Source organism: Perna viridis, chromosome 7, assembly GCF_037379345.1.
Source record: "Perna viridis isolate PV_CMFRI_1.1 ecotype Kerala chromosome 7, ASM3737934v1, whole genome shotgun sequence".
Lineage (NCBI taxonomy): Eukaryota > Metazoa > Mollusca > Bivalvia > Mytilida > Mytilidae > Perna > Perna viridis.
This window is the reverse complement of record NC_142451.1, coordinates 46,441,340-46,468,334: the sequence shown is the minus strand read 5'-3', so window position 1 is coordinate 46,468,334 and position 26,995 is coordinate 46,441,340. Positions and strand designations below refer to the sequence as shown.

The window sequence follows — 26,995 nt, the reverse complement described above, 5'->3', positions numbered from 1 at the left end:
TTTGCAAAATAAATCTTAAAACTTTAAAACAGATAAAGCATGATTTGTTTGGGTGCTAATTTTATTTTATCTCTGTAGACTTTTTAGGCTGTTTTACTCTGTTTTGTAAATATTTTGTTATTCTGATACATTGCCCCATTTCCACTTCCTTATTCTATACTCAACAATAAAAGAAATGCACCACTTTCCTTTCCTAATTCAGATGCATATGCATCCAGAAAATATCTGATATGTAATGAAAAAAAAAGAACCCATTTGATCACATTTTGTGAAAATGAAGATTTTCCCAATTTTCAATTTTGAATTATTTAATTAATTTTGTTTTATTTTCATTATCATTCTTATAAAAAAAAAATTTATTGTCTTGTTGCTCTAAATCATCCTGTCTTACTGGTTGTAAACAGATAGATAACGAATGTCAAGCATTGCAGTTTGAAAGTGAAGAAAGATGTTAAGGATTGTGAAGAACAATTTTACTTTTCAACAATTTCAACAAAGCTGCAGCTTTTACAAAAATATCAGAAGACAAATTTTCACAACATTGTACATTTATAACACCTAGAAATAAGCAAACTCAAACCTACATGAAAGTTACAAAAGTATTGGAGCAACCCAGACTCCACTAAAAACTGGGTGCATTGATCAGATGTAATGGTAGGGTAAGCATCCTAGAATTACAGGTTAGTTAAAAATTAAGCATTAACAATTTGTAGGTAGATATAGCTACCTGTGTGACTTGAAACCTCAATGAAGGACAAATAAATAGAGTAATACAAAAAATTAATATGATAATATGAATTTATTTCTATAAATACATGATTATTCCATGAACTTGCATGGCACTAACCAAAATATCAAATATCACATTCTTAATAAAGATATCCATACATTAAAAGACACACAAGGACAAATTTTTAAGTGACACCATTTTTATATAGATAAAATATTTGAAGATGAGCACCATTAGCTTGGAAATAATAATATAAATCTGAACATTTTGACTTATTCTATATGTAAGGATAATAATACACTTTTTGAAAGAAGTTGAAAATACACTTTGGAAAACATCCAACTGTCAGATCAATGAAATTGAAGGATTTTATTCTGTTGAAACCATTTTCAAATGAATTTTGTACATTTTGTATTTAAGTAGTACTCCAGATAAGAATCATGCAAAATGTGATCCATGGTTGGAAAGCTTAAATATTTTTATTTTTGATATTTGTTTCAAACATCGTAGTAAACAGAAATTAGCATGTGGCATTTCATATCAGCCTTGTCCATAGGAGATAAAAATTATATAGAACGCACTGTAGAATTCAAAATCAAGGGAGATAACTCTGTAAATGACACTAAAATACAATAGAAACTGTTGGATTTTCAGTGTGAATTATCTCCTAACAGCAGACAGATTGGAATAAATAATTATATATTTCACCAAACAGACCTATAAAACAGCTTAATAACAAAAAATAAAAATATGTAAGCTTTTTTAAGGTGTATAACATTTTACAGAATTTGCATGATTCTTACAAAGACAACTACCTAAATACAATTGGTGGTAAAACTGGATCATGTATTGGATAGATAGTTGCACTAAAGCACACAATACCACCCCCTTCCCATTTTTTTCCATTCTTAAAATAAATTATGTTAGGAATTAAGTGTTACAAGGATACACTGTTACATTTACCATCTTTTCATTGTCCACCATAAAAATAATTGCGAACATATAAAGGTTCATGTTTCTTACCTGTAAACCTTTGGGACAGTTCATGTGAGAAATTTTACTCACTGACACTGTTTCATATGGGCGATTTTTACGTAAAAGCAAATTTTTATGTAAAAATTTGATTTCTCAATTAAAATACTGTCAAACCTCATTAGCCTACTGATGGTAGCTCGTACTCCAAGGAACCATTGCAATGTGTTCGAGTTTTCAGGAATTGAAGAAATTGAAATTCTTAGATTTCTGGATGTTTTTTGTTTCTGGTCCGAGTTTGATTTTTTGCTTACTTCCTACGAAGTTTGTTAGTTCTTGGATATTATTCAAATGCTTCCGAATTGTTGATTTTTTGACATTAAAAATGCTGTGTTTGCTTTTAAAAATCCTGCAAAGTTCCTGTTCCTTGTCAATAATTTGTTTTCATCTGATTTTCTTTGATGCTTTAATCATACTGACTTCGTAACATTCTTGACCTTAAATCAGTACTAGTTAAGATCAAAACTACCAAATAAGTGATGACTTAAATTTTACCAGTAATTAACTAAAATGACACTTTCATTATTGAATGGGCCAAAAAAAAAATATGTGTGTTTACTGTTGCATGATGAAAAAAAATAGGGTTGGTAGGTCAGATTTTTTTTTTGGCCACCATTGTTGTTTAATACGATAAATACCGGTATCAGCAACAGAAAAAGCAGAAGTTTCTAGAATTTTAGAAAATTGCTGATAAAAAAGTTAGGGTCACGCGATAAAATGAGGGTTGGTCGGGTGACCGTAAACAGAGATTTCTTTTTTGGCCAAGGGTTTCAGTTTTTTGAAAACTTTTATTACCCAAGCTGACAAAATTGCTGACGAGTTTGAATTAATGAGGGGTTATTCTCTTAGAGATATTACCATACAGGCAGACTAGTCAGTGTGAGTGTTCAAGAAATCGAAGTTCGAGAAATAAGGTTATTTATATTGATTTATAAAGGAGAAAAGTTTGGTACTTTGAATTGTGTTGCAAAAATCCTGGAGTTCAGGCCATCAGATTTTGAGCAAGTGTTCAACTGTAGTAACTTGAACAAAAAAACTCTCATAAATCTTTAATTCTAATGAGGGAGATTCTAAATTTTTCATTGTGTGGGAGTGTCCCCCCTAATGCGGGAGGGTTAACAAGTATGAAATTTTCAAGGTTCTAAACTGATAATACTTCAATTATTTCAACCTGGTTTTTTTTTTGTATAATGCCCCTGATCATGGATAACCAAACTTAGCAGATATTGTTCAATAAGATAATATTCAACAGGAATGCTCAAAGCCTTACCCCCAACAGATCTTCAATATATAGACACATTGAAAGGAGACTGACATAATCATGTTTCTATTCCAGACTCCCGACTCATCATTGAATTTCCATCTATGTCAGTTACAGTCTGTTCTGACATTTCACTAACAGCATCAGACTGGTTGACATCAGTTTGAGATGGGGTCAAAGGTTGTTGGGAATAATCCAATGAATTAGAAACACATGATGTAGGATTGCCTGTTGATTCTACAGAATTAGAAGTCATAGATCCTGTGGCTCCATCTGGAATCTGACCTGGTCCTTGACCTTTGACATCAGAATGAATTGGTACTGCTTGTATTGGTGATGATTGACTAGACTCTGCTTTTTGAACTAAAATATATGTAATTAACAAAAACAATAGAATTGTGGATTCAGTTTCAGAAACCTGGGATGAGATGTAATAAACATATACAATAGAATTGAGGATTTATGAAATTCTAATAACAGTTTCAGAAACAAGAAATGAGCTATAATAAACATGTACAATACAGATTTATAGAATTCTTATTACAGTTTCAGAAACCTGGGGTGAGATATGATGAACTACAGAGAAGTGGAAATAGGTAAATTTGGAAAATAAACAATGAATTAACAAAAATTTAGTAGTAAAATAAAGACTTGTAAAAGCAGTAATCCACAAAGCCATGGAAAAATCACTTCTCTAAGTAAAAAGGAAAATACAAGGTTGAATGGGATAAAAAAAAAAAATACAAGGTTGAATGGGATAAAAAAATACAAGGTTGAGTGGGATAAAAAAAAAAATACAAGGTTGAATGGGATAAAAAAAAATACAAGGTTGAATGGGATAGAAAAATACAAGGTTGAGTGGGGAAAAAATACAAGGTTGAATGGGATAACAAAAAAATACAAGGTTGAATGGGATAAAAAAAAATACAAGGTTGAATTGGATTAAAAAAATACAAGGTTGAGTGGGATAAAAAAAAATATACAAGGTTGAATGGGATAAAAAAAAATACAAGGTTGAATGGGATAAAACAAAATACAAGGTTGAGTGGGATAAAAAAAAATACAAGGTTGAATGGGATAAAAAAAAAATCAATAGAAGAATGCAGTAACTATTGATAGCTGTTTTTTTTTTTTACAACAGAGTACTGTCAACTTTTTAATCCTGCTTAGATCACACTGTTGTGGATTTTTTAAATAGTTTAGAAGTCACCATGAACAAACTCAATTAAAATAGAATTCAGTGGAACTGTCTGTAGATTCTTTCATATGAATATAATCATATTTTTCACTGTTTTTGAAAAAAATACAGTTCTGGCACTTATTTGACCATCGCAAAAATACCAAAAATGAGTACACGTAGAAAATCATTGTACTTGCAGTATATACATTCTTCATACTAACCTCTTCTATGTCGTTGTTGTTTTAATTCATCTATTTGGCTGTATAACTTCAGAATGTTTCCTTCCAAACCCTGGTTTATCTTAATGACAGTCTTGTACTTTTCTTCAACAGCCTATAAAAACACAAACATGTATTAATTTGCATGCTGTGTAGAACTTTGATGTTAAAGAAAGTGCTCAGTGATGAATGGGATTAATTATTTCAGTCAAAAATATAATTAAAATTTTTAAGCTTCAATGATGGTTATGCTGCAATATTGAGTTTTCTAGTCTGATAACATTCTTCAAATAACTAAAAACATCACAATTATTCCTGAATTAAGATCTCTTTGACCATGAAAGTGAAAAGTACATAGATATATCACCAAAATTCAATATCCCATGTATACATCTTTTGTTAGTAGACTGACCAGTGAAGACATATTTAATACAAAAAGGGAAACAATTCCTTCAAGGCATCTACATTGGCTTTCATTTCTAGTAGATAAGTTTTCATTGTTTTTCAGGAAGATCTGAACTTGACTTCCAGATAATTGAGCCTTAATAAAGGCAATTTTTATATGTGGGAAATTTTGTTATTTTGCAAATTATAAAAAAACTGGTTTACAGAATTTCTTCTAAATTTATAGCAAGAACACTTAACTGACATCCTTTCACATTTAAAACCAAAAATTGGGAGTCACCAAACTTTTTTTCTGGTAATATTAAAAAACTAAAATTTCAATTACTTTTCCTGCCAATTATCACCCTTTAAAATAGGCTTTATACAATTAATGTTTGTAATTTTACCATACAATTTATATGTTAAAAATTCTTTTAAAATGACTTAAACATGCTGTTTTTACATCATTTTCTGCATCATCAGTTCATTGAAAATATATACGTCTTTATGATTTTTGCAAGATGACAGAAAAGAATGTTCAGTGTAATAGTTGTGGTCTACCTTAAATTGTAGATTCTGCTGCTTTAATATGTCTTATGATCAAAAACAGAAAGAAAGATATGCACCAAAAAAGGTGAAGATCAACAGTCTTGACATAAAAAAGGGCAATAACTCTTCCAAAGAGTTGTTTACCACTTAGATCACATGATGAAAATTGAAAACATTTTCATTTTGTATAGCAAATGTGACCTTCTTGTTTAAATTACATGACAGATTTAAACTGGACACTTCATTAGTAAAAATCAATGGGACAAAAAAAGACCATCAAATTTATGGTTTAAGAGAAGTATACCGTACCTGTTAACCTTTGGAACAGTTCATGAGGGAGATAATCTCCCCCATTGACACTGCCTCAAGTGAGAGATTTTTACATAAAAGCAAACTGATTTAGCATTTTATACAAAGTAAACAAAGATGGATGGCTAGTAATACCATCAGCTCACAGAGACCTTTGTACCAGGTGAACAACTGAAAAAAATCTACATAAAAGCTTATCATTTCTATATTTTGACTATGTTACTTTAATTTCGTCTTCTTGGCTAACTTTAACATCTTCTAATCTTTTCTTCAGTTCAACAATACAACCATCCTTCATAGAAAATAAAGTAAAACATGGTTTAGGAGGATACCTTATAACTTGTTTAACATTTCATTTAATTTTGGGAAACCTAATTTGATTTTGTTGAGAGAAAGTTGGTTGAATATCTGACAGTGCTAAGCACACAATAAGCCAATAATACCCAATTTACAGTTTTCATTTTGAATTTAGCAGTATGTAAAAGCCAACAAATTTTCCATGTGTAAATTTGTTCCTAACCTGCTTATATGAGTACTAAATATCCTACATGAATATAAATTACAGTTTGTAAACATAAACATTTTCCAGAATCTTTCCAAAAACAAGTGATGCATAAGCACTTAATTTTTTTAGAATGTAATTTTTGGAGTAAACATAATTATTGATATTTACCTTATTTTTAATGCTTTCTTCCAATTCAATAATCCTCTGTTGACAAGCAGTGAGCTGTAAAGAATCTCGGTCCCACTGAGCCTGTAGAACTGTTAATGTAAAAACTGGATTTAGTAACGGTACATTTATATACATGTTGATGTGGCATATTTTTAAGAACACATGATTTAAATCATGCACCATCAAGTGAACATTAATCTTTGCATTCTTCGGCACTGAAGTTTATATTTTAGTTATCCAATATTGTTCAGCCTTCAGCATGAAGCACTTCAAACTTGAGTAGCAAACAGTATTTCCTGTTAAGGCAGTTGTTTTAATTAATAATGTAAAAACCATTAACTTCAGCCTTCAGTGCAGCCACCAACATGTCATGTTAAGGCAGTTTTTTTTTTATTAATACATGTAAAATCCTTTAATTTCAGCTTTAAAATATAACAACATTTTGTGTTCAGACAGCTTGTCATTAATTTCAAATCTTTGATTTCAGCCTTCAGTCTTTCCACGTTCAGGCAGTTTGTCCTTTCTTACAAACCTTTGATTTCAGCATTCAGTGCAGCCACCAACATTTCAGGTTCTGGCAGGTTGTCATTTATTACAAACCTTTAATTTCAGCCTTTAATGTAGCCACCAATATTTCATGATCTGGCAGGTTGTCATTTATTACAAACCTTTAATTTCAGCCTTTAATGTAGCCACCAACATGTCATGTTCTGGCAGGTTGTCATTATTACAAATATTTGATTTCAGCCTTCAGTGTAGCCACCAACATTTCATGATCTGGCAGGTTGTCATTTATTACAAACCTTTAATTTCAGCCTTCAGTGTAGCCACCAACATTTCATGTTCTGGCAGGTTGTCATTTATTACAAACCTTTAGTTTCAGCCTTTAATGTAGCCACCAACATTTCATGATCTGGCAGGTTGTCATTTATTACAAACCTTTAGTTTCAGCCTTCAGTGTAGCCACCAACATTTCATGATCTGGCAGGTTGTCCTTTATTACAAACCTTTAGTTTCAGCCTTCAGTGTAGCCACCAACATTTCATGATCTGGCAGGTTGTCATTTATTACAAACCTTTAATTTCAGTCTTCAGTGTAGCCACCAACATTTCATGTTCTGGCAGGTTGTCATTTATTACAAACCTTTAGTTTCAGCCTTTAATGTAGCCACCAATATTTCATGATCTGGCAGGTTGTCATTTATTACAAACCTTTAGTTTCAGCCTTTAATGTAGCCACCAACATGTCATGTTCTGGCAGGTTGTCCTTTATTACAAATATTTGATTTCAGCCTTCAGTGTAGCCACCAACATTTCATGATCTGGCAGGTTGTCATTTATTACAAACCTTTAATTTCAGCCTTTAATGTAGCCACCAACATGTCATGTTCTGGCAGGTTGTCATTTATTACAAACCTTTAGTTTCAGCCTTTAATGTAGCCACCAACATTTCAGGTTCTGGCAGGTTGTCATTTATTACAAACCTTTGATTTCAGCCTTCAGTGTAGCCACCAACATTTCATGTTCTGGCAGGTTGTCATTTATTACAAACCTTTAATTTCAGCCTTCAGTGTAGCCACCAACATTTCATGTTCCGGTTGTTTGTTATCCCTATATTTATTGATATTTATATTTTCCTGGTATTTCTGTTGTAGTTCTCCCATTAACATTAATTCTTTATGGGTTTGTAACATCTATAATAAAATAGTAAGTGATGGAAACATTCAAGGAATTATAATTTTTATTTGACAGTGTTTACAGCAACATTTACTTTCCTTTTAATATGTTATATACCTAGAAGAAATGATTTACACTGATATCTAAGTTATTTCAAGAGACCATGTTCAGAGATTGATTGTAGTTGAACATCTTACGGCAGATATCACATGACTTTCAGGACAAATACATTCGATCAATCAAATAGACCATGCATTGTCCTAATCTGGGTCTATGACTGATTTCAAATTAGAAATGAATGTGAATTCAGTGGGTTTTTGATAAGCATAAAAACACCTCCTATCTGCTTTTAATAATGACGGCTAATTAAAGCAAATTAAAGGCACATAAATATTTATTTTTAAAATTAGAATTAATGATGCAGAATACGATGGGAACAAAACTTTCAACCTTTGTTTTCCTAATCTAAAATTAATCTGTCTGACATTGCATTCTTATTTTTGCACAGAGAAAATCCAAAAAAGGACAGTCAGTAAAGAAGTGTGACCCTGAGGAATCAAATCAGATTTACTAATGTATTAGAATAGGGTAAAAGTGGGAACTGATATTAAAGTATAAACTCTGATTAAAAAACAAACAAACAAACAAAAAACGAAAAAAAAAATGAATTCTATGAGTACCTGATCTTTCAGTTTCTGTGCAAGTTCTGCTTGTTCTTTCAAGTGGATAATTTCTTGTTTGCCATGGAATAGCTGGCTGTCTGCATCTTGTAATTTCTGTGAAGACGAATACCACATCAATTTAGGAAATTGCACTGCTGTCAACCAAACTAGCAGACATAAATGACTTTTTTACTTTCCTAAGTACATTTAAAATAAAAGTCCAAGACCGAACATATAGTTTTCTAATGCAGAATTCACATACTTTAACATGTTACCTGTGAATTCCCTAGAATTTGTGAGTCCTGTATATACTTGAGTAAAAGTCAATGCAACTCTAAGTCAGACCCCCCTTTTCAGTAGAAAATTTCAGGAACCTAGCTGTGAACCGCTTGTAAGTTGGACTGATCTCTGACAACTGCATCACAAAAATTCCTTAATTTATAATATATACAATAAGTATAACTGTTTGTTTTGATAACTTTAATAAATGTTGAAATAATTACAAGCCAGAGTTGTTTTTATTGTAGTAAGTAATTAAACTGTTGACAAGCCATGTGAATTGTACTAATAAGGCCATTTTTTCATTCCTTCTAATTGAGGTACAACCAATAACCCAATTAAAAATCATAAATATAGGGGACAACAAAGAATAAAACAGAAAGTTTATGATACTCTAACAATTCATTTTTGAAGATATTTCCATTAAGAGGTTCTAACTTTAAACAAGGAAAAAGAAATTTGTAAAAAAGAATTGTCATAACCAACTAAAATATTGATTACTTTTGTCACAAGTACATTATTGTTACACCTTTTGAGTTATTGGCTATATAAGAGTACACAAATAAAAATCAATACACAAAATGGATGAGTGGGAAATAAAATCATAAAAGGCCAAAATAAAGACTTAACAGCAAATACTATTTTACTGCATCATATTTTAGCTGTAAAAGGTAGAAAATGAAGACAGTCTTCCTAAAACTGATGTTTACAATTAGCTATTGGGGTAAACAGTGCTGGTCTAGCTACCATTTTTAAGCTGAAAATTTAAGTTTATAAGAAAGATCTTGTCTAGAAATCAGAACCCTTCCCAGCAATTCAAAATTTAGTCCGAAAAATCTAGCTTATAAGCGAGTATATATGGTAACATCTAAAATTTTACCACTCAGCCTTCATTTCCTTGAGTTGCATTTCCTACCTTTTTGAGAGCATCTTGTTCTTCTCTCTGTCTGACTAATAATGTGTTTAGTTCTGTTTTAGTAGATTTCAGATCCGAGTTCTCTTGTAAAGCAGTCCTGTAATTATGTTTTGGAGACTAAGAAGTTAACAACAAAATCATGTTGTTTAGTCTTATGACTTTTGTTAAATGTAAGATTTAGGCCCACATCAATGTACAGATTTCCGAACATTGTCTAGTAATAAAAACACTCTGTAGATTAGCTAAAAACTTAATATAGCATACAGAAACTACAATACAATACAGGGGAAAAGCCATTAATGCCTACTATAGGCACAATAATATGATTGTGAAAGCATTATTCCGAGGTAAAAAACCAAGGATTCTAAAAAGGTCATCTGAACAGACAGTAGAATGGAAAGTTTTAGATCCTACATGCAGTGACTGAATGAAACAATTATTATGTTTAAATTTAATCAGATCAATCATACACCCTAGTCCTAAGTACCTCAATTTTACTTGAGTTTCATATTCATTGCTTTCTTGAAGATCTTTTAACTTTCTATTTTCATCTTGTAACAATTTTGTTGTTATCTTAAAGTTCTGTATCTCTGTTTCCAAAATCTGTATTTGTTCTGCCTGAAATAATGTCAATTGTTACTTGAAATTAAAAAAAAATTTTTAATAACATTAAGTTATGATTAGTCTTTGAATTTCCATATGACACCATGAATGGCCATAAAAGTTCTTATCAATAAATTTTAAAAAGTTAGTATGCAGGATTAACATATGGTACAGAAGACAATGATTAACAGTTTGTGTATTTATGAAGTTGTTTTCTTACATGTACATATCCTACCTTAAGATTGAGAGATAAAACAAGTAAATTTACAATTGGATCAAAGACTGAGGTCAAAGTACATATATTGTGGTCTTGAAAACAAGCATACCACAAATAATGATAATAAATGCAAGTTAAATATATCCACAAGAACAGTTTAATGCATATGAAAAAGAATTTTTAAATGCAGTTCCACCTAAATTGTTGAACAGTAGATACTAACCATAACATTATTATTTTCCTCTAAAGTTTCAGCATTGGCTATCTTTCTGAGAAGTCGTCTATTTCTCTTGTTGTGTAGTTCTCGTTTATGTCTCTCATACATCAACTGATTTTCCATCATTATAATTTGGCCTCTCAAAATGTTGATTTCATCAGCAGGAGGGGCACCTATTATGAACATGGTACAAATATTGTTTTATCTTGTATTACAGTGAAAAGAGACATTATCCTGTATTAATACATTAAATTCAAACAACTCAAAAGGACCAATAACTCAAAAGCTGAGATTACTAAATGTTATTATCAGTGAAAATGAAAAAAAAAAAAATGTGAGTTCAATGAGTGATGACTCATGCAGGTCAAACATGTACATGTAAAACCCTGACATCAAACTACTTCCCTTTTCAAATGTCTGACAGATTTTTCTTACTATAGGCAAATCTGCAAAGGATGCTTAATCCCTGAAATTCCATTCAAAAGTTAAAAAAAAACATTTTGAAAATTACTTTGTCGGAATGTCAAAGGAATGCTTATAATTACACGATTTAAGACACATTTTACATTCAAATCTGATTAGGATACCAATACCTACCACCAAAATGAGTCCAGCTGATAGATTCTTGACTAGTTATTGGTATTTTACTTAGTTCTTTAGCATGAATCTCCCTACCCATGGTGAGATGTTTGTCCAACAATTCGAGAGGTGAAAGGGACTGATACAATGGGACTTCTCTATCTACAAACCAAAGAGAATTATATGGAAAACAGTCAAATGAAATAAAACAGAGATAGAGGTACAGAATTTCATGACTTCAAAACAGATTAAGCAAACAAGGAAAGTTAGAATTTAGAGCAATAATTTCTCATTTAGCACTTTCAGATCATTTTCTAAAAAAAATTGACATGTACATATGCCTAGTGATTTTGGGGATGTCTGCCCACTTCAGTTGCAAAATGACTGAACTATTATATAAACAATTTATAAAAATATATAGTTATGACTTAAAATGTTTGATATACAGAACTTGAAGTACTCCTCTCAACTCAGCTGTTTAAGCATACAGATACATTACACTCACCGTCATCTTTGCCAGACAACATACAGGATTTACACTTTTGACAAAGATGCATTGAGTTTGGAAGCAATGTTGTTTTCAACACATCCATTAAACTTGTCTGTGGTGGCTGATTGTCTTGTGAATTGACTGATTGGATAAAAACTGGGCATGAAGTAATACTGATGTTTGAAGTTGTCATGGTAACAGTTTTAGTGTCTATGGCAACAGTAGTAACAACAGGTACAGCTGTAACCTGACTGTTTTGACTAGAATGTGATTGTTCTTGGATCTCAGTTGCTATTGAAACTGACCTGGACATTTCCCCCTCACTCCCAACACTTTCTTCCTCATCCTCCATTGAGGTCAGCTTAGGACAAGATCTTGACCTAGTGCTTCCTTTATCTTTATAAAGGTCCATTGTATTAGTGGCAGTTAAACTATTAAATCTGATTCTATTCACACTTTTCATGAACTGAGCCACAGATTCAGCTGTTAAATGTGAATTTACTGCTTGATGGTTTTGTGTGATTTCTGATACTTCATCATCTGGAAAGAAAACAGAATTCTTTTATCTTATTCCCTTAATTTATTTTGATAAGCAAATGATTGTTTATAAAAAAAACCAGATTGCTACAGATATGTGTGACTGTGTCATGCACCTGTAGCATATCTAGTGAATTTTGAAGTCGTATCCTTTAGTGTCTGTAAAATAGGCTGTACTCGATAGTGTGGGGCAATAAAATACATATAGTGTTAAACCACCTTACAAAGAATTAAAAAAATCTGATCACTTATCCTGAAAGAATTGTGCCCTCAAAGTTTTTTTGATGGAAAAACAAAGATCATATGAAATTTTTCTATTCAGCTGCATTAAGAGGCACAAATATGTGTAGTATTGAGAAACAACTAAAATATGTTCTTGACCTATGTTTTAGCAGACACAAATTATTATAGCAACTGTTATCAATAAGCATACAATTCTAAACCAAATACCATCATATTAAATTGCTGGACCATGATCAAGGATAAACTGTAGAGAAATGAACATACACATTCACTAACTTACCATCATCACTATCATGCAAAGCCTCCATCATTTTAGGAAGTGTATCCATTGAAAAAGATTCCATCAAATCTGGCCTCTCAATACTATCTTTTCTCTCTAGACTGTCCTCTCTTTGACCAGTTTGCTTGGAAACCTCATCCTTATCAACAGATTCTGTTTTCATCACATTATCAATCCCTTCATTCTTTTCTGCTGACTCAGCACCAGGATATAACATAACACTGTCACTAAATGACGGCATTGGAGATTCAGGAACCGGGTTGTTAATGATATCAAATTTGAGTTCTCTAGCTGTTGTTCGAACAGGCTGAGATCTAAAGGTGCCAAGTGGAGGCTCTGTTGTAAATTCTGTTTTCATTGGAGATGGAGGTACACTAGATTTAGAGTCGCTAGTTGGTTGTGACTTGGTTACGAGGGTTATTGAACGTCTATCTACACTTTTATTAGTAAAAAGAGATCCTCTGCTACTGTTTCTACTCATCCCCTGAAATGTTTCATATGACTACAGTAATAAAATTTTATGTTTGAATCAAGAAAGATGCAAATTCAACCCATAAAAAATCAAAGCTAATACTACAGATATCTGTATGTAAAACTAGGTTATAACTATACCTATCTGCAACTTTATAACAGGTGCAATAATTAACTATATACCAACAGTAAAAAAAAAACCTTGTGACAGATGCCGATGAAGTTGTTAAGAAAAAAAAGATATATGAAGGATCTTTTCTATGCATTTAAGTCCACTAGAACTGCAGAACTGCAGAATTTTTCTTAATCAGAATAATAGACAGGCATATGAAATGAAATGTGCAGAAACATACATTATAGAATTCATTGATCTTAAAATAATGTATATGTATTTTGTGTCACACTGAAAATGTCAACACTGCATGTTTAACCCTTTCAACACTGCACAGTAAATACAGCATTTGGTATTTTTATGCTAAACTAATTTTAAGCTTTCATAACTTTTTTAATTTTGGGGGATATAAAAAAAGTTTTGTATGAAAAATTATCTTTAAATTGCAAGGTATAATAATTTTACTTTAATTCCGACTTATACTGCACGTTAGGACCCAAGTCAAATGATCTTTAATCCAAGCATTAAAGTGAATAGTGTACAAAACAAGGGACTGTCAACAGGAGACCACCCAATATCAATGTTTTTTGGCATTTCTGCATCATTTCTAGCCTGATCAAATTAAATTTCCAGGAGAAAAACACAATTGTCATTTATGTTGTCATAATCAAATCCATCCAATTCACTTTCATGATCCAATCCACCAAAATATATTTGGATAAAGTTGGTGTCATTATTGTAAATATGCTATTTTGTTTCACATTTTCAATGATTGTGTTGAATCATGTTCGACTCCTTCCTTTTCATGCAAAAATTTTCCCAAAGAAAGTGTACCTAGATTTTAAATGCAAAAATGATATAGGCTTTATATTAGCAGGGGAAATCTAGAGGTCTCTCCAGTGAATTAAACCCAAAAGACAACTGGCAAAAGCTGGTAGTGGTAAAAATCACTTATGTCTTGAGAAGCAGCAGTGGCCAAACAGATCATCATGACATATGCCGTGAAAAATTTACCTTCTCTTGCTCATCAGATATGGGTGGTGTAGCTCTGGGTGTCAGGACAGGTGTGTTACCATGAGTTGTACTTGCTGAAAAGAAAGGATTGTCAGATTTTAGAGAACAAATACTGTGAACTTTGGATTACTGTTTTACTGTTTAATTTCAATAAGTCAAAAGTTTGCAGTAGACTGAACTACTTAGTAAATCCCTTGTCCAATACCTCTTTACCACTGGTTTCTAGATTGAACGAAAATCTAAGATACTCGAGGAATGAAATCAGTCCTCCAAATAGTATTATAGATAAATATTTTACATGAATCAAAAGCTAGTTAACATGTATCATAATTCTGTGAAAATCAAATTGCTTTGTCCCTTTAATTTAATACCTGACATGCAAAGCTTAGCTGATTAGAATCAGGACAGTTGCTGATACAAAAAAAAGGCCCAACAAGAAATATTTTTTGTTATCAGGCCCTCCTTCCTTTCTTTCAACCATTTTTATCATCGTTTCAATAAAATGAAAATAAAGAGCTACGCTGGGCATAGCATGATATGACTGCAGTGATCAAACCCTGAACAGGGCAAGTGTGGACACAGTATTAATTTTTGACACACTTAAACAAGGGACTTTCATTATGAACACAGTTTGTCAACAATATAGCACAAAATTTGAAATTCTATTAAAAATTTACAAAATCAGACCAAAAATTAAAATGTTGAATTTTTTTTGGGTGTGGCCTATTTGACCCCTTATTATGTGAAAATAGTAACAGATATTTAAAATCTGACTGACAAATGCAGACAGGGATTTTCATAAGGAATCCATAAAAAAATTTTGATATCAGACCAAAAATAGAAAAAAGTTGATTTTTTGGGGGTATGGCCCCTTCGACCTCTTTTAACTCAAAAACCATAAGAGATACCTGAAATATGATTGTAAAATGCAGGCAGGGATCTTCATATGGCATCCATTTAAAAAAAAAAATCCCAAAATCGAACCAAAAATAAACAGGTTATTGTCTTGACATCAGGTAACAATATCATTGACATTCCAATGCTTTTACTTGAGTTTTTTAGTTGAATTCTATTAATTCTATTTTCCCTTTTCAGCTCCCAATTCTAAAATGATTGGGGCTATAACTCCCAAAATCAATACCACCTTTCCTTTTGTTAGTTGAAATTTTTTTAATAAAATTTTACAAAGATCAACCAACTAATACCCAAGTTATTGTATGAAAACCAAGTATCTAGGGACAAAAATGCAATACATGTATACAACCACAAGTTTTTAGTAAAACTACACATAAATTTTTTTAAAAAATGCTGTTAATCAATAACTGCCAAGAAGTCAGAAAGAAATACCTGACTGACCATGTGTTGCACTAGAAAGTTCCAGAACACTTGTGGCAGGGGTATTTCTCTGAGAGGGGGGAGGTGTCGACATCCCTATCACCATAGAAGGGCTGAAAAACTCTTGCTGAATTCCTGAAGATGACACATTCTCTGGCAGCCTTAAAAATGATGAGTCTGAAAGTAAAAGACGTCAAGCATGAAAAAATGATGAAAAATCAATTGCTTCACTTCACTACTAATGTTTCTTGATTTATTATAACCCCTAACATGATAATGACAAACAGATGTTATCTTCATTCTCCCACACTTATTAAGTACAAAAGTTTTTTTTACATAAAGCAACATTAATTAACAATTTCTTAATACAACTACTATGAGGAAGGTGAAACCTTATAAATGACCTAATTCAATGACCTAAGTCCTTTCATTTTTTTTCTCAGCCCTGTTATTATCAATTGGTAATATGTTTTTTATTGTCCTTCTCCTATTGTCATGGTCTGAAATATGTATGGGCCGAAACATACAACTTTGATAAGGAACTGTGAGTTGTCTTTGGGTCAATTTGTATGGTATCAATTATGTCATTTTCGTAAACATTCGAGTGCCATGTTTTGACCATCTCTATCTTAGAAAAAGCTCAGATTCGATTTGTATTTAAACATCGAAGCTAATTTATGTTTCCTAAACTGTCGTTGTCCATAATCGCATTTACGCTCCCTTTGGGAGTGTATAACCAAATGTACTATTTCAATAAAGAATGTTCTAATCCAAGATCTGATAACTGAAATTCAATAATTTAATGAAAATTTAAATTTAGAAGAAAACTTTCTTTTTGAAATGGATTATGAAACCAAACTAACATTGTTTTCAATTTTGTGAAAATCTTAATTCCATTGAAATAATTTCATTTCTGTAACCTGGTCCAGTAACTGTATGAAAATCACATATAACTTTTACCTTTAATGGCTCTCACATGGCCATTCCTTCTAGCACCCTGTTCTAATGGCCTATGGAATACATCTTTATTTGTTCCATCAATACCTTCCATTACATCTAGGGAAACTTTGGCACATTCCATCACTATATCCTGTACTTCCATAGACCTCCAGCGGCTGCTAGAAACCTCTGTGTCTCGACTACCAGTAATCAAACCAGGATGCAAGCGAACTCTTTCCAACATTGGCTTAAATGTATTTTAAATTAAATTAAACAGTCGCCTTAAAAGTGCATTTTTTTAAAAATAACTTCTGTTTTGCACTATTTGACCATATATATTCCTAAGGAAGATTTGGCTCAAAACATTTTTCTACTACAAAATAAAAAATTTTGATTTTTTTCTACATGCAGGTCAAAGCGATAATGTTAAAATCTGAAATTCACTATCAAGAGTTGGAAAAAAATTCAAATCAAGACAAGGCTGAAAGGGAAGAAAGCTTAAAAAATATAAAATTACAAGAAACCATTTAAATCACCCAACAGTTAAAAAAAATACATAATGGCAACAACAGATAATGAGTAGCTGTCATAAAGAAATGAAATGTTCAGGTGGGCTAAACTCATAATTAACCTATGATGCCATCCATATACACATGCCTATAGTGCAACCAAAACTCCTCAGCATTTCTTGTTACAAAGAACGAAAACCCCTGAGACACTAGGCAGAAGAATTTGTCCCGAATTATAGTTAAAGTTATTGTTAAACTGGTTGAAATTTGTACCATTACCTTTTTTCCTTAGCTCCTCACTTTCTATCTAAATTTTTTAGCACCATTTGGTACATGTAGGTGGAACTACTTTGACAAGCGTATCACCACAATTCCTTTCTGCATCCAAGAATTATTTTTCAGTGTAGGAGAAATGGTTGAGTAGTTCTGATTGCCTTACAGTACTGTTCCAGGTATTAAAGATTTCATCATTTTAAAATTGGTTCAAATGCACTACATACTTTTCACACCATTTTTTTTAAACTAGTAATCAGAGTAAAATAATCATCTCTATACACTATCTCGGTGATTATGTTTTTATCAAGAGGGCTTTCTTATATGAATAAAAACATATTATAGTATATTTCTACCTTGACCAATTCCTCATACACAGCAATGTTTTCTTTTTTACTACCGTAGAAATTTCTCAGATATCCAACAAAGTTGTATGGAAACATGCCATATAGTCTGTGAAAGAGGGAATAGAGAGATACTTGTAGATGAAGTAGGTAGACATCTGGAACATTTCCTGGAAAATTCAAAAGAAAATAAGGAAACTAAGCTACAACTAATTAAAGCCAATTTACACAGATATAATCAAAGTTATTGAAGAGACAAGTATTCCATGTTTATTTGTATTGCTGAAATACAAAAGCATAACTATTATTTCTAGCAATTATGCAATTTTGAGAGGCTATCTGTAATTTTGCAAGTAGGCATTAATGAGCCATACACATTCTTGCTGATATACATGTAACTATAACTGTTATTTACAATACAAAAATATCAGCATTAAAGTTATTTCCAAGCTAAAGAGCTTCAAAGCTTCTATTGATATCTTGTCGAATTTAAGGTCTGTAGAGGGAAATTGTCCATGCAGTTCATATGATAAGCATTTATGGGTAACTTCCTTCATGCATCACTGCCTTAAAAGAACTTTGCATACATACAGCAATGCAAGCTATTCATTAACATTTAGAAATGCATTAAGTGCATGTAATATGGAATAATTATTGTCATAAGAACATGATTCACAATTATAAGCTGAGTATGTAAGATGACATGTATAAATAAGGCCCACATGCATTTGTTATTCCTGCCTAAAAGGTTTTATGAAATTCATACTAGCACAAATTCAATCTATATTCTGTAAAATTTATTATATTTTCAAACAACTTATAAAGTCCTTGAAACATGGTCAGGAAATATAAATCTCCAATTTGACAATGTAATTTCTGTACAATGTACAATACTTGAAATGCATATTTTATTTCTTCGCTACCTTTACCAGTTCTTTACACATATTTTGGCTAAAAATTAATTCAAATAAGAGTATCCAATAAGGCAAGTACATGTACACAGTGGGTAAGATATTTTCATATGATTTTCACATTATTTTGAACTGAATATTAGTTTTGTGACAGACTTATTGTAAAATCCATTCAAATCACATTTTTCACATGGAAAATCACATAAATTTCATGTTCAATTCACTCAAATTTCATGTGAAATTGCTTTTGTATAAACATGCACATAAATTACATGTATAATTCTTATCCCAAAAGCAAGGTCAATCAAAACATATTTTGTTAGACAATTCATCAAAAAATAAATGCTGAATAAGTGTCTAGCATAATTAATAATAATGAAAATTCTGCTAATCAAAAGCTGTAGCAAAGCAAGCAGTTATTAATGAGAAATGATACATAACTCATTGAAGAAGGCAATGTATAAGATTTTTATTAAACAAAATTAAGGTTATGATGCATAAAGCAAAAAAGATATGTCTGTTTCCTGCTACTCCACTCTAACCAAACATTTTATGGCCAATTTTGCTCAAACACTTTGAAGTCTAGACTGTTTCCCCATTAACTCAATGTAATATGTTTTTAAAAAATAAAATAATTCCCTTACCAACCCTATTTTTTGGCTGGTAGCTAGAAACATGACTTATCAATCTTCTTGGTCTAATGCCAAGTAAGAGGTCTGTTAATAGGACAAAGAAATATACAAATGTACATTTTTCTTTTTTTTTTTTTTTTTTAAATGATTAGCATTTCGTAATGTAAAATATCCATTCCATGTACTATTTTTCACACTTATTCATATACCAGAAACCCTGAAAATAAATACTTTCACAGTAATTTACCTTAAACCAGTACTAATAAACAATAGACAAAGTTCCAAAACAGTGCTGAAATCTCGGCCAAAGGGAGTGAAAATTTGTCCAAATGCTTGTATCTCAATTTACACTGTGGACTGATAAATAGTTCTTCATGAAACTTCCTCTATCCTCGAATATTAGTAAAAAAAATGAGTCTTTCATATCATGACTATCTTTTTTCACTTTCATGTTTTTTAGGACTATAAAACATTCCTCAAGTTTTACCAAATGGTATTTCAATGTGTGTGTTCAAAAGTTATTAGCAAAACAAGCAGCACTAACTCCACATAACATTACAATAACACCACACAATGCAGAAACACACAATTATGACAAAAACATTTCATGGTCATGTGACCTTACCCATAGCGCTTTTCATTCCAGGACTTCCTTTGAATAACAATCATACATATAAATGCAAGAAACACAGAGTTTGTACATAACAAATTCCTTTTCAACACACATGGTCTTAATTAAGAATTGAGTTGATAAATAGTGTATACACATGTATAGAGCTAACAGACTTTGTTTCAACAGTGAATTTGTTACTTCTGGTCAAAAGGGTCCCCCTTCTGTACACAGAAAAAACATTACAACTTACATGAGTGTTTTTTTTCATATGTGTAGGATAAAATGGAAAACGTGTAGGATTCATATATTAATTCATGAAAAAAAAAACCTAACTAAAATAAATAAAGTACAATTATATAAAAATTTTCCATTGGACTTCTTACTAAAATAGAGTGATGTTTTTGAAAGATATTAAAAAGTATATTTTCCATGTTTTATATGCACAATGACATATTTACATATTGCTGCTAAAAATAGGTTTTAAAAATATATGAAAACAGGTATTATTTCTTTTCTGTGTGAGTTTCAGGGCTAAAGTATAGATTTTTTTTAGCAATCTACATAATTCTATGATTATTTTGATCAGGAGAAAAAGGGGGTAATTTAACAGCTACGAAAACAATGTATAGTTGTTACTAATCTGGTAACTTGACAAAATACCCCAAAATGTTCATGTTTCAACTTATTTCAACTTCTTATTGAAAAGAAAAACTTCATTTGTCATTTCTGAAAAGGCCAAAGTTTATAGAATATTTATACATCTAAAGTTGAAAAAAAAAAGAGAACACTAATTTGTTTTTGAGAACAGTCTTTTCAGAAATAGATAATAAAAAATTATAACATACCATCAGTAATGTTTTACATTAATTTATTCTTATTAATCAAACTACCTATTAATAAGCATTGATGTTGCTTAAAGTGTCCACTGAGTTGTTTGGCACATGTTTCTTTGATAACAATAAGTAGCCATTGAGTTTTCATTTAGTTTTGTACCTAGAAACACATAAATCCTTTTAAATTTTGAAGAATTGGCTTTCTTGATATTTGACATGTATCTCAATTCTCCTATTGAACTTACCAGGCTTTTTATAGCTGAAGGATACAAGATGAGTGAAGATCTCAAATATGGTGTGTAAATGATTTCCTAAATATGTTGGAATGGTTGGTAAAAGGATAGTAAGGGTCATAACTCCTGTCATCAATATGGGTACATCAGTTTCATTCTGAAATGGACAAAATCAAAAAGGAAGGGAAGTTTAAATACATTGTAATATGATGTAAAGAATGATGACATAAGTATAGCATTTTCTATGTGAATATATATTTCTGTTTCTGTAAACCAAACACACTTACACCAAATATTACTGCAATTTAAGAAAATAGTATGTGTATTTACATGTATTATCAATACTTTTCAGAATTAAGAATAAAATTACTTTTTTCACATGAATGACATTGAGAAAAGTCAGTTATGCTGTAATTCAGTAATATTAGTATCATCCATTAGATTTTCAAATTAAAGAAATAAGATACAAAATGTCCAAATTTATAGTTTCAAGGAAAATTGTTCTAACTTATGGGTTTAAAATTTTATTCATATTTTACAAGTAGGCTTTCAATGCTAAATCCCTGGTGAATGTATGAAACTTCAATGAATAAATGTATGCAGCAAACATGGTAAAACACTTCCTTAATTAATCTCACCAACATACACTGACAAGAACTCCAAGCACTGACAAACAAATGCTTCAAATACATGCAAGTAGCCAACAGAAATTGGATAAGTTCCTTGTTTAAATCTTACCTTTAAGCATTTTACAAGTGCTCCAAATACTGACTGAGTGATGTTGTGGATCCATGTTGGTTGTTTACAGACTACATGTAGTAATAGTTGTAATGCCTTCAATTTGTTCTGAGAGCCTCTAATTCCCTCTGATAGCTTGTCTATCAGATGCTTTAATAAACAAATCACATGTGAATTTCTCTTTTCCTTATTATATGACAAGCTGTCAAGTGTCACCATAATCTACTTTACAGTTGATGTTTGTTTTATCTTACTTTTAGATACCATTTATGCAGGTATGGATGTTTCTCCTAGCAAAAGCATTTCAAAATCATGAAATTATAAAAATTCCTCACTTAATCCCAGAATTATTTTATTCCAAGCTACTCAAAAAGACAAAATTAACAAAAACTTAGTCATTCCCTGCTTATTAAGTATGGCAACAGGCAAGGAGGATCCATCATATCTCGAGATAATCAATGAAACTGTTTTATACATTTATTAGTTTCTAAAAACAACTCTTCCTAAGTTCATGTCCTTGGATCTGCTTTATATCATGAAATATTTTTTGACTGGGTATAGTGTAAAATTATGGCAGGAAATTTTCCTGTACTTTTTCTAATGCAGGACATTATCAATTTCTAAGTGTTAATATCTCCAGTTGAAAACTTTCATTTGCACTTCAATTTTCGAATACAGTTACCATGAGGCCCACTGTAGGATTTCCAGTCAAAGAAATTTGGGATTAAGAAATGTAAGAATCACTTTTCGTATGCTTTCTGCACTTAAATATAATATGATATACCTTATCATGTGGGTCCTTGACTTTGGTAAGAATATCAATTGCTTCCTTTGATGATGTGATGTAATAATATTCTACTAAACTGTTCAGTATCCATTTGTCATCAGCTGTAAAGTGAGAATATTCTCAAAGTTACAACAAGTACATTTTGTACATTACAAATTTTCTTTAATTAGGAAACTTGATGACACATAAAAAAAAAATAATTTACTTATTTAGAAGTTATCTACCACTTGAAATTTGATTTTAATATATTAAAGATTCATAACTATAAACATAAACATGGCTGATCATCAATCTTCAGAAAACTGTGTTAAAAGTATTGAACAGAAATCAAATTACTTAATCCATAAACAAGAAAAGAACAATACTGGAATAAAGGTTATTCTCTGAAAAAAGGTGGCAGTTACAGCATACAAAAATGGTATAATCACTTGTAAAAAACATTAAAAAAAACCAATTATTTTCTGTTTCCTGAATGAAAACTGATTCGAATTTTTGGTTAAAATATTGCATGAAATGTTATTGATCTCAAAGTTTTCTAAGGCACCCACTTGATGCTAGCTTTTCTTGCACCAATTCCTTTATTTCTGTAACATCTGCAATATTAGCTGAATCTAGTAGGTTGAATAGCTCCCGAACATCAACATCGACATCTTTGTTTCCATGGCTACCCTCATGACTAGCCATTTTCAAACATTATAGTGAATCAGAGATCTTAAAGTACATAATAAAAAAAATTTCTGTACTTTGAGTTTACAATATAGTCATAAATAGCAGACAAAACAGAGGAAAATCAAAAATTTTAATAAAAAAAAATTAATTTCTTTATAGTTTTCCCTCCCTCTAAAACATTATTGTAATATTAGAAGGAAAAAGTCAGATAAATAAACTCAAAGCCAAAAAAGGTTCCTTTCAAACATATAAATAAAAGTTGATAGTGGATGAATATGAAGCATTTAAATGTGTATATGGTAGCTTTAATTGTTAATGGTTTGCTAAAATGTTTTTTCATTTTTGTTGTTGCAATTTTGTCAGCACTGAGTAAATGAAAGCAAATATTACCAATAAAAATGATCTTGAGAGTTGATGAACTAAATTTTGGCTAAAAAATAATTTGCTATCACATTTTTTTTTAATTTGGAAGATTTATTTGAGTGGATTCCGTTTGATTAGATAATGTTAATTTATCAAATTAATGTGCAACATGATTTTAATAGACATATTTTTACAATGGCAATTACAATTTAAGCAAGACAAATGTATGAACATGGTAGTGTCCAGTGCTTGGGAAGGAAATTTTGAGAAGGGGCCATTTCCAGGATTTTTTTTAAAGCTATTAATAATTTGAAGGGGCAATTTGTTGAGAAACTATAACTTTCTTTCTGATGCAAGGGCCATTAAATGATTTCCAGCAAATATAAAAAAAAAATAGAATATCATTGAACACACTGTTTATTTAATATCAAACTAAATCAACAATGTCAGACTAGAAACATTTATCATTGAATGATGACAGTGTTGACAATCATAACATTATAAGCATTAGGTCTAGGTTTTTGGTTATTGTTTGTGTAACTCAAAACTTAAAAAATTACATATTCCTGATCAAAATCTTGAACCACTGTAATCGTCTCTTCAAAGTAAGGTTTAAAATTTACTGGGAAAATTTACACCATTAGCAATTTGTCCTAAGATAGACACTTTAACACATCTAATTTATCAAGGGTAAAATCATTGGAATGTCTTCAAACACATCTTCCCATGCTCAGTCTTCACAACTAACTTTCCAGTTCACCGGCCTGAAATACATTTTTCTGAAATTTTTATATAGTGACTGTTGGCCCACCTCCATTTTGACAAGCCTTGGGCCTCAGACTACTGCTTAGTCGTGAAGACTACATGCCCAATTTTTGGGGGAAACTGTAAAGTGTATTTATAACAACTAGCACAATTTTCAAAGTGTTTATTTTGACAAAAACAGACCATTAATTTAGCCTCGTTAGGCCGGACATTAAACATTTAACTTTCCCTCACTAAAAATGCTATTGCCCAGGGTGACGGGAAAGTGGTATCCTAGAACACTGCCCTAAGGATGATGGATGAACAAACAAGTAGAATGCTGGACAGATGGACAGGAGCATCTACTAGACCTGCATTCATTGTCCAGTAAGAACATTAAAATGTATGTACATATTGAACAATCTAGGCAAGTAATAATAATAATGAAGCTTTTTTTGACAATGTGTTCTGACAAAGAGGTCCCATTACACCATTACATACAAAGGAACAAATCCAAGTTGTGATTCACACCTTGGCAATTTCAGATGATTTAACAAGTGTTTATTGTTGGAATAATTTGAAATGACAAAATACATGTATCTTTTAAAATACAGTACTTAAACTCTGTCCCAAGTCAAGTTTGTCTGGCCTCTGTACAAAATAATGTACCTATACTGCTTCTTATTTCACTTTCAGTTTACTTTCATGTTGCTATAGTGTACGTAGAGATGTCAGTAGTATGTTAAATAGCAGAAAAAAAAGAAAAAGTAGCAGGTAGGCTGATGAAAATTTAGCAAGGGTTCAGCTATTTTTTAAAATAGAGTAGCCGTCAAAAAATTGAGCAATTAGCCATCCAATTTTGCCGGTTGACAACTTCTACTGACATCCCTGAATTATAGGGCAGCTTGTTCCCTGTACTTGTGTATATATTTCCGTGTACTTGTGTATAATGTTGTTTAGGGTCAGCTGCAGCCTGCCCTGTGGTACAAGGGTTACCTCATCATTCACTGAAGACCCACGGGTGGTGTTGAGCTGACATTTTCCATCCCAATGGGGTTGTTGTCTCTTTGACATATTTACTGTCTCCATTCTCGTTATATGTAAACAAATTAAATGTCCCCAAAAACAGTAACCTGCTGTGGAAATTTATTCAGATCCCTGAACTTGATCTTGATAATTACTTATGAACTTCTGATTTAAAAGTTTTCAAGTAAACAAAATGTATGTTTGTCTTGCACCTTATAAACACAAATGCTGTGTGAAGAAAAGCTTACAACTTAGAAAATAAAGCTACATAATGTTCATTATTGCAACTCATTGTATCTGTAGTCATCTATATTGTAACGGGAAAGCATGATTTGACTCCAAAAATTATACTATGCCACCGAGGATCGAACCCTAGACCGACCGGTGACAAGCCCGTGACAAACCGATTCTGCTAAAGAATTAATCATTTAGCCAAGTCAATTAACTGGCCATTTAAATTTCACTAACTACCTACTACAACGCAGGTAGGCCGTCCTGCCACAATATAGTGTAGACAGAATGATATTGTTGGCCTTTTTCAAAAATACCTCGACCTTTTTAAATTGGGAAAATATGCATCATTATTTTTAAAAAAGGGAAATTAGGAATTCCTGTACAAAACATTAAATTTGTAGTATAAGTCTTTCTTCACAGAGGATAGAAGGGAAAGCTATTTAAATCTTATCAAATACCAGTGTAATTTGGAACAATATATCCTACCTTCGACTGCCAATTGGGAAATAATTTCTTATTTGGGATTATTTTTAGCCACTTTTCGGACATATCTGTAAGCTCTCATTCACCATAATTTCAGAGGTAATTAAAGGCAAACAATAATATCACTCAGAGAGAGACAAGTACTCCGCTAAAAATTCTAAGGGGAATGGGGAATGCTGTTCGGCACAGTATATAGGGTGCTCCACTTTTCAATTCCCGAGATACTTCAATGACGAATGCCACTGTGCATTGTACAGTTAAAATATATTTGCAGGATAGTGACAATGAAACATTTATTATTGGAATTTCACAGAGCTTGGAATTCTGAACTAAATTTACGGAGGATATTTTTTTACCGCCCCTGTGCAAAATTATTCATGGAATGACAGTCCCCCTAAACTTGAAGACAAACTGACATGTTTGGCATGCATCCTGTTCAGTTGGATCTATAGAATAAAGTAAAACAGAAAAATAGCAGATGACATTCAGTGCTCACCGATTTCTTCACTGGACCAAGTGTAACTTGAAGGGGTTGGAAGGAATTTGACCGATTTCATTGTTTAAAGGATTTTTAGGTTATAAGTCTTCAGCAATATATACGATTTTTTTCTAATGAGAATTTCAATTAATTTAGTAGTTTGAGTGCACTTTGAAAATCATTATGTTAATATTCACAAACATTTTTACTTATAGACTC

General features: G+C 31.5%; 1 protein-coding gene across 6 annotated transcripts; it reads right to left on the bottom strand.

Moving 5' to 3' along the window:
* Positions 1-780: 780 nt before the first annotated feature.
* LOC148612964 (hamartin-like) lies at positions 781-26,825 on the bottom strand. 6 transcript variants are annotated; one of them, XM_088594897.1, is made up of 22 exons: positions 26,795-26,825; positions 23,328-23,490; positions 22,777-22,880; positions 21,993-22,142; positions 21,267-21,411; positions 20,201-20,227; positions 18,045-18,202; positions 16,928-17,153; positions 15,980-16,144; positions 14,633-14,706; positions 13,036-13,519; positions 11,991-12,515; positions 11,504-11,647; positions 10,913-11,079; positions 10,357-10,487; positions 9,870-9,966; positions 8,693-8,788; positions 7,888-8,029; positions 6,337-6,425; positions 5,887-5,955; positions 4,425-4,536; positions 781-3,386 (listed from the first exon to the last, which is right to left on the bottom strand). In XM_088594897.1, exons 2-22 carry the CDS (start codon positions 23,461-23,463, stop codon positions 3,082-3,084), a joined length of 3,546 nt encoding a protein of 1,181 aa, XP_088451023.1. In that variant the 5' UTR covers positions 23,464-23,490; positions 26,795-26,825; the 3' UTR covers positions 781-3,081. The 6 variants fall into 6 exon arrangements, with proteins under 6 accessions (XP_088451023.1, XP_088451027.1, XP_088451022.1 ...); XM_088594901.1 differs by having other exon boundaries at positions 15,989-16,144; XM_088594896.1 differs by having other exon boundaries at positions 26,715-26,807.
* Positions 26,826-26,995: the final 170 nt, after the last annotated feature.

Bases quoted from the DNA above. Each gene is read 5' to 3' on its own strand.
- LOC148612964 (XM_088594897.1), bottom strand. From the start codon at position 23,463: ATGGCTAGTCATGAGGGTAGCCATGGAAACAAAGATGTCGATGTTGAT. The intron at 16,145-16,927 runs GTAAAAGTTATA...TTTTACTTTCAG, and splicing joins CCATGTGAGAGCCATTAAAG to ACTCATCATTTTTAAGGCTG. The intron at 11,648-11,990 runs GTGAGTGTAATG...TTTGGTTTGTAG, and splicing joins GTTGTCTGGCAAAGATGACG to ATAGAGAAGTCCCATTGTAT.